This window comes from Pteropus alecto, unplaced genomic scaffold (genome assembly GCF_000325575.1).
Source record: "Pteropus alecto unplaced genomic scaffold, ASM32557v1 scaffold195, whole genome shotgun sequence".
In the NCBI taxonomy this organism is placed as follows: domain Eukaryota; kingdom Metazoa; phylum Chordata; class Mammalia; order Chiroptera; family Pteropodidae; genus Pteropus; species Pteropus alecto.
This window is the reverse complement of record NW_006438073.1, coordinates 1,559,159-1,568,125: the sequence shown is the minus strand read 5'-3', so window position 1 is coordinate 1,568,125 and position 8,967 is coordinate 1,559,159. Positions and strand designations below refer to the sequence as shown.

The 8,967-nt window shown below is 38.8% G+C and overlaps 1 protein-coding gene across 2 annotated transcripts in view; it reads left to right on the top strand.

Moving 5' to 3' along the window:
- The window catches only part of TFB1M (transcription factor B1, mitochondrial), a 55,134-nt gene that overhangs the window by 15,520 nt on the left and 30,647 nt on the right, over nt 1–8,967 (top strand). For both annotated transcript variants that reach the window (XM_025049065.1, XM_025049066.1), the window contains exons 4-5: nt 1,365–1,516; nt 8,934–8,967. The exon at nt 8,934–8,967 is cut by the window's right edge and continues 86 nt beyond it. In XM_025049065.1, coding sequence (XP_024904833.1) covers nt 1,365–1,516; nt 8,934–8,967 — 186 coding nt within the window. The remainder of the gene's footprint in view (nt 1–1,364; nt 1,517–8,933) is intronic.

Here is an 8,967-nt window from a genome sequence, read left to right as displayed (position 1 = left end):
AGAAAAGTGCTTTCCAGAAAGTCTTAAAAGACAATGGGAGGATGGTAAGTGACTTTGGGTTGATTTTCTTATTTTCTTATGTAATTGTTTATATTAAAAATATTATATATTATAAATATTATGTATTTAAAATTATCTGAGCAGAACTAAATAGGTAATATGCGTTATAAAGTTTTCTGCTTTTCCACTTTCTTCCAAAATATAAAACCTAATTATCTTTTCTTAATTCTAATTTATTTGTCTCATTTTTAAAATGTTTTGGGTTCCGTTCAGATAAACTGTTCATTTTATGATACATATAGGGATGGGGTGAACTGTGAAGTGTTTCTTTTCTCAAATGGTAAAAAAAAAGGAAGTGTTTTAGTGAAGCAAACCATACCCGAACCTTACTTTTGACTTGATTTCCATTGTCCTTCGCATTCAGTGACCAAAGAAGGCACTCTTTATTTGTGGATAGTGTTTATTGGATACCTCTTCGCTCCAGCTCTTTGGAATACATAGATAAATAGACTGTGTTTTTCACCTATAAAACCCCTCGGAATAAAATGGAGGAGAGATTTCGGGGCACCCCACCTAGCTGCCACCGTGTCTGGCCTGTCCACAGCCAGGCCCCTCCATAGTGGTTGTAGCTGCCTCTCTCCACCCTCCAACGGACCGTCCTCAGCACCCCGCCTTCAGGCCTCTGCCCCCGCCCACACACCAGTCATAGTGACCTCCTAATTGGTTCAGACCTTATCCGACTAGTTTTCCCACGTTTATCTGACATCTATTCTCTTCTGGAAGATTTCTCAGCCCCTGTCTTTCTGGATCCCGGGCTCTCTTACTTTTACATTGTTGTGAGCTTTCTCTCACTATTCTTTGCTGGTGGTTATTTTTTTCACCCACCTCTTACATGTCGTTTCAGAGATTTTTCTTTTTGGGCACGCTCCTCTCCTGTGGTTTCACTTCCCACCTACATATTGCAGACAGTTACAACTTTGTATCCAGCCTGTATCCCCTTCACGTGTGTCCAACACTGACAGCTTCATATGGGTGCCCCACAGGCACTTTGACCTCATCCTGTCCTAAGCAAATTATCTTTTCCCTCAAAGCAACTCTTTTTCATATTCTTCCTAAGCCAAAAACCTGAGGATTTTCACTGATGGAAAGAACACTAATAGGTAGAATTTTGTCCTTGATTCAAAGCTGGTTGTGAAAATTATTGCCTTTGAGGAATGAATGGATTGAGAAATACTCAGCCGTATTTTTTCATATGTTTTTATTTGATGCTATTAATATTTAGTTTGATTTTACTCTTAATTAAAATTGTATTCAGAATATATTGATGCAGTCATTCCAAGCTGCTTTTTTCTTTTGCCAACCAGATCCTCCAAATGTACATATTATTGGAAATCTGCCTTTTAGTGTGTCAACTCCGCTGATTATCAAGTGGCTTGAAAACATGTCTCATAGAGATGGACCTTTTGCTTATGGCAGAACCCAGATGACGTTGACTTTTCAAAAGGAAGTGGCAGAGGTAAGTTTTAACTTTTTCTGGCTATTGTATCACATGATTAAATTCCAAAACAAAATAATAACTGCATTTTTATCAAGGACTGTTTCCTAAGATAATACTCCATTACACATACAGATAAACCCGGCAGTAGCTCAACCAAAAGTTAAACATGTAATGATGATGACACATATGACTGCTGTAAGCTCTCCATGGAGAGCATGACTGATGTGCTGTCGGGTAAGAAGGCAGTGTAGTAAAGACAGAACACAGGGCCATAGAACAGCTGAAGAAAGACAGAACCTGTACGACATTGGTGATGCGTTAATATGTAAGGAGTGGCATGTGATGCATTACAGTTGATATAGTTAAAGAATGTTGTAAAGTCGGAGCTGGGAAAGGAAGGGGCTTGGTGTCTCATTCAGGATATAGACTTGCACTCAATCTCCGACCTCAGCTATGCCTGCTGTCGCTGCTTTCCCAAGGCAGGAGCGTTCCGAGTTCCCTATCTACTAAAAAGTGAACCTGCAGGGCGGGCGAAGGCAGTCTTGGGGCTGCAGAGGTTTAAGGAAAGGATCTGCAGACGACAAGAGTTTGTTTTACATTATGACGTATAAATAGAAAAGGGTATTCGTGTGTGCGTGTGGCTTAACAAAAAGGACCCCTGAATTTCCACCACCCAAGTTAGGTTAATGATTAAACAACTAACATCTTTGACACCCTCTTGCACGCCTCATTCTGACCGTGTCTCCTATCCCCCGCCTATTACAAGGGAATCAATACCGTGAATTTGGGATTTATTATTCTCTGCATGGTTTATCACATAGATTCTTATCTACGTAGTTAATACACTTGAGTTTTGTCCATTTTTGACCTTTATACAAGCAGATTCCTACATGATATATCCTTATTATTCTTATTCACTGCTGTTGCTCATAGCTGTAGTTTATTTGTAAAGCTACACACCACCCACTCTTTGACCGTGTCATAATTTGTCCTTTCTCTTGCTTTGGGACCCCGAATTAGTTTCAGCGTTTGTCACTGTGAACAGAACCATCCTGAACATTCTTGTATTTATGTCAGCTGAGGCATAAGGGCAAGATTTCTCTAGGACACATACTCTGAAGTGGAAATACTGGATTGTAAGGTCTGAAGTTCTTGACCTTTGCTGGGGAATGCTCCGTTGTTCTCGAAAGTCATTACGCCTGTTTATATTCCCACCAACAGTGTGTGCAAGTTCATTTTGCTCCATGTTCTTGTCAGTACTTGCTATTGCCAGACTTGCCTGTTTTTGGTAATCTAGGGAGAATGGTGTGTCATTGTGGTTTTATTTTGTCTTTTGCTGATTTCTAACGAAACTAGGCACCGTTTTACGTGACCTTTTGGGCAGCCTCTTTTTTTGTAAAGTGCATGCCTTTTGCCCATTTCCCTGTTGGATTGCTTGTCTTTTTCTCATTGATTTGGAAGGGTTCTTACATATTCTTATTACTAGTCCTTTATTAAATGTGTTGCACATCTTCTATGACATGTTATTATCATCTTTTTACAGTATCTTGAAGAGCCGATGTTCATAATTTTAAATTTATGGTTGTGCTTTTTATATCTTGTTAAAGAAATCCTTTTATATCCTGAGATCATGAAGATATTCTTCTGCGCTATCTTCTAGAAGCTTTATTGTTTTACCTTTCACATTTATGTCTCTAATCCACCCAGGGTTGATTTTTGCGTATGGTTATATCATGTGATCCCACTTAACCTAGCTCGATTTATTGAAAGGTCTGCCCTTCACTGGCCTCTGTCAACACTTCTGACATAATAACGAAAGCCTCTATAAGCATCGGTCTATGAGCATTAGAGACACCAAAAAGAAAGATGATGCGAAATCTAGGAAACATAAGGTAGAGGAGGGAATCTTCAGGAAGAACATTCAGTTCGCATCATGGCACATCCAGAATTTGATAAAATAACCATCACGTTTGCATCTATTGAAAGAATAGTGACACGGGCTGGGAAGAGTTTAAGATCGAATTAGTGATAAATAGAAGACTAAATACAATAGGGATTGAAGCAAATAAAAGATACCACTATTGTGAAGAGAAGTAAATACATTATTTGCAGATATGTAATTTATTTTGGAAACAGAAAAAAAGAGGGCCCTATCTAAAAATAACCACCAAACTTTACTAAGAGAGTCTCAAAAGATCACTGAGGTAAGTAAATTAAGAGAAATATCATAGCCCTGGAAGGAAAAATGATTATTGTAAAGATGTTTTACAAATTTATTTTTTACAAATTATGTTTTTTCGATAACACCTTGAAAGTAGCAACGTTCCTGGGATCATCTCGAAAAACCTGTAAGAATGGGTAAGAAATTTTGAAAAAGAAGAGTGGTGAGAGAAGACTTGTACATCAAATACTGAAATGTAAAGCTCTAATAAAGCGCTGTGATGCCTCAGGAGACACGTCAGTGGCTAGATTAGAAGGCCCAGAATCAGACACCTTAGTACATGTCAACAATCACATATAAATCAGAGAGAAAAAGAATTATTTAGCAAATGCATGGGTATTTGGTTAAGTCTTAAAAAATTTCAGCAATTCAGCACTTGTAAAAATTAATTCCAATTACTGTGTCTTTAAATTCACCACACATTTCTGCAGTGTCTAATCTGTTGTTAATTCTACTCGATGTATTTTTCATTTCAGATACTGTATTTTTATCTCTGGAAGAAGTTCCGTTTCGGTCTTATTATATCTTCCCTTTTTCATTATGTTCATGCTTTCCTTGGCATCTTTGTGCATGTGTGTAATATGCAAAGCTCTTTTAAGACCTTTGCCTACTAATTTTATTACCTCTGTCATTTCTGTACTTTTACCAGTTGACTTTTTCCCCCTCCTTGCTGCAGGTCCCATTTTTCTGCTTCTTTGCAAGCCTGCTAATTTTTGACAGTATATCATATACTGTGAGGTTTTGCGTTTTTTTTAAATGTCGTTGAGGGCTGGATTTTGTTGGATTGGTTGAGTGGTGAGTTTTGTTCTGGCACATAAGTAAGTGACTTGCAGATTGGTGTGAGACTTGCTTTTAAGCTTTGTCTTGACTGGTCAAGAGCAGCCTTTAATCTGAAGCTAAATAAGTCCCACTACTGAGTCATGACCTTTCTGAGGAATTCACCCAGTGCCTGTGTCTCCTAGGGCTCTCTTCTTTAGCTCTTGGGAATGCAGACTATTTCCAGTTCTTTGTGAGTCCATTTTGTCCTACTGCTTTCCAACCGGTGGTAATTTCTTCTGCCTCCCAGCCTCTCAAGCCTTAAGGAATTAACCTCATGCTTTGAGAGATTTATGCTCAGCCAGATCTGGAGCTCTCGTCCACTTTCTCTCCCTCTCCCTCCGACCCCCGCCTGTTCCCATACCTCCAGTAGTCTGCCGCACAAATGCTGGCTGCCTAGGGTCCCCGGAAATCCAGCCTCTGTGTCCTCAAATCAAGGAGACCGCTGGGATCTGTGTGTGCCGCTGCTCCTCGTGCTGCAGCCTGAGAACTGCCTCCAGGTGTAAGCTGGACAGTCATAAGGCTCAGCTTCTTTCCTTTCTGCCACTGCAGCCCCACACTGCCCCACACTGCAGCCCCACATGTCCAGTTTATGAAAGCTGTTGTTTCATGTATTTTATTCAATTTCGTAGTTGTTTCTGTAAAAAAAAAACAAACTTAACATTAGAATTTCTTTGAGAATAGACTGCATAACTGCCTCAGTGCAATTCTTTAGATGCTTCCCTCAATGAATGAGTGCGTCATAAGAATTTTATTTCTTAGATCCATCCCTTTCTCTTTACTCATGTTCCTCTGGAGATGAGTGATTCTCAGCGGAGCGATTTTGCTCCATCCACACCTCGGGGACGTTTTTAGTTGTCACAAGTGGGGATGGGGTGCTTCTGGTGTCCAGTGCATAGAGGTTAGGGATGCTGCTAGACATCCTTCAGTGCACAGGACAGCTGCACGAAAGAACTGCTCAGCGTTAACCAGCCCAAAATGTCAATATTGCTGAGATTGAAAAACTGCTTCAGAGTGTTTAGCCATAAAATCCATCACAAAAAAGTATAGGACCATCACGTGTTTGTCAGGCACTCTGAGATGACATCCATACTTTTCTAAGGTCTTCTTCACTTCCTGCTCATGAATCTGTTCTTTCTCTTCTGTCGGTTTGAATTGAGGCCATGCTAATAGTTTTCTTTGTTGGTTTTTCTCAACCTTTGGATTTGTCCTTAGATTTTTTTTCTCAGCTGACATGATTATTATGGTATTTCTGTTCTTGAGTAACACAATAGAGATGCAAAATACTGTGTACTCTTATTTTGGGGAGAAGAGCAGAGGAACAGAGGCTTAAGAGGTGGAGTAATATTTTCAGTGACTCAGAATGTCAGTGGTGGTTATTAATAACATTAATAGTCTTGCTTCAAGCTTAACATATGCAATTATTTTTCTTTAACAAAAAAAGATGATTTTAGTTAAATTTTAATATGGATATTGAAAAGAGTTTAACTTGAGTCTATAATTTAAGGAATGCTTTAGAAGCACGGGTAACACTGCTCTGATTTTCACATTTTGCAAGTGACAGTTTCAGCGGGAGAATATGTGGCATCATATTCTTATATATCCTCTCTGTGCTCTTGACACTGCCATTTTTTTAATTTTGTATTTCAGCCACTTTTAAACATTTTTTTTTGCTCAGCTTTGTGAGTCACAAACAGAAATAAATGAGCATGGTCCTCTTACTCCTTTGTCTAGGATACAGGGTCCAAATGTAAGGATTCAGCTCACACACATTAAGGGACATTATATGGACAGTATAAAGTTACACGCATAAAAAAGAATCAGACTGGGTAGCAATAAATGAGACCTTAACAAATCTTATCTAACCTCATTTTATAGATGATGAAACTGAGGCTCAGAGTAATTTAATGTATTCTAAAAGGTCATGGAGCTAGTTACAGGGAAGCTGAAGTTGAACTCAGGTCATATTTTTTGCTGAAGTCATGGTGTTCAGCTTCTCCATGTGGCTGGACCTATGGTCTTTTCTTTCTGGGTCCAGCATCAGCCTCTTCATCTCCTACCATCTCTACGGGACCCTGGCTGTTGAACGGTCACATTCCTAGCAGGGAGAGTCACCTCTTCATTAATTATGTAATTTTCTGTGTCTCCAAGACATGGCAGTTTCACTTCTCAAGTAAAAGCCAACTTTTTCTACTTAAAATTGTTTTAGATGAATAAGGGGGGAAAAGTAACACTGTCCTTGAAAATTCTTTGAACCTTTTTTTTTTTTTTTTCTTATATTCAGGATGCTTTTAAATGCTCAAGGGTTAGAGGTTTCCTTTTACTGAAGAATTAACTGGGTTGGTTTCCTGGCCTTTTGCTGTTGCAATCATCTGTCTTGTAATGGAGCTTGAATTTTCATAGCTTTACCTATAATACATCTATCACAGAAATATCAATTCATGTTTAAATGGTTGATTGACCATTTAACTAATCATTTTGCTAGCGTTTAATGAAGTCCTTCACAGAGCTTTTTGGTCTGTTGCTTGAATTTTTCCTTAGCGAGTTAGGGTGGGTGTGTGTTCTGCTTTCTTCTAAATTAAGCCATATGGTCCCCACGCCTCACCATGGGTGTACCAAGACTGGATGGGTGACGTTAATGATCAGGACTGCCCCTTCCCCGGCACAGTGCTCTGAGATAGACTTAGATGTGTCTATGTGTCCAAGTAGCTTACTCTTCTTACCTCCCGGGTTGGCTTTTTGGTTAGCGATTTTTAAATTTCTTGAATTCTTCAGTCGAAACATACCTTTCAGATGTAAAGTAAAACATTGGAAGAAAATCCAGGATGAAATAATTTTTAAAATCCGACATTTCTTTTTTTTTTTTCCTTCTAATTTTGTGATTCTGTTCATGTCAGGTTTTAGTTTTACGCAACTGCTTTGAATTGTGCCAGTTTGCCCAGTGCATTTTGAATTACTTTTATACCAGTGGTAAAATTAAGCTTTTTTTTTTTTTTTTTAGGAAGAAGTAGAAAGATTTTTGACCACTTGATCGATAAGCTTATTCTTTAACTTAAATGTATATTTTGTCTTTATAATTTTGTTCTTTATTTGAGAATATATATATTTATTGGTTTCATATTTAGTAGGGAAGAGTTTATTTTGTCATATACTGGAGCCAATTCATCACTTCTCTTAAATTCAACTTCCCGGTAATTTCAGCTGTCCAAATACAGACAAGAGCCAGGTAATTTAAAATGAGAGGTGGCTCCTAAGTAACAAAATAAATGCTACAAAATCTACAGTTAACTGCGCCTACAGGAAATTTTCCCAGCTTCTCAGATTAAAACCTGTTTTTTAATCTTACTTAAGGCAATACCTTTTGCAAGCCAGATCATGTCATCTTCATGCCCACAGCACGTTAGAAGCAGCAGAGTAAAGGGGCCGCTAGAGACCAGTACATGACGGCGAAGCAGGAGGAGAGAACCCAGCGCAGTGAACACAGCTCAGAAAGCACCGGCGGCTGTGGAGCGGTGCAGCCCAGGGCCAGCGTGCCCAGCCCAGGGCTACCCCGCGCCACGCAGAAGGGGTTAAGGCACACCGAGAAGCAGGAGGCAGGGTAGAAAGATGAAGATGCCTCGTTGTTTTTCACCTGCCACTCAGCTTTGTCTAGTCTTCACATATTGACATTTTTCATATATTTTTTTCTTAAGAAATAGATTAATGTAGATATGTTTGGAGCCCTATTCTGTCCTCTTTCTTTCCCTCCCATGAGTTGTACTGTCTTAAAATGTATATTCATCATGCCATGCGTGTTTTTACTTGCACTACAGATAAAGATATATTTGCGGGCACACACATAACACACAAACAATAAAAAGTAATCTTTTGACGTTTTTACATAAATGGAATCATACCGTACGTATTTTCTGTCAATTATTTTTTCCTCTATTTTGGGATATATGTTGATAACTCTTGTTATTCATTTTAACTATTAGTATTGTCAAAATTACCACAGTCACCTATTGATGGACCTTAATGTTTTTCTTTTTTTGATATTATACACAATGCCACAGGAGACGTTCTTACACGTGTCTCCTTGTATAAGTGTACGGTGTTCTCTAGGATGTGTTCCCGAACGTAGACTTAATGGATCATGAGTTCACTGTTGCTCCATATACTCACAGTACTAGGTTCTGCCAGGCTCTTTGTTAAAATTGTTTAAATTTTGTTCATTTCGTGGATGCGAAATTGTATCTCGTTTTGGTTTCAATTTGCATGTCTCTAATTTGCAGCGTGGTCGAGTATAGTACATGGTTGTGGTTCGTGTTACTCTTATCGTAGTTTCTATTAGTTGTGTATCTTTTGGTGATGATCAGACTGGGTTATTTGCTAAAATTCCCATTTATCTTTCCATAGAGACTTACAGCCAGTACTGGAAGCAAACAGCGTA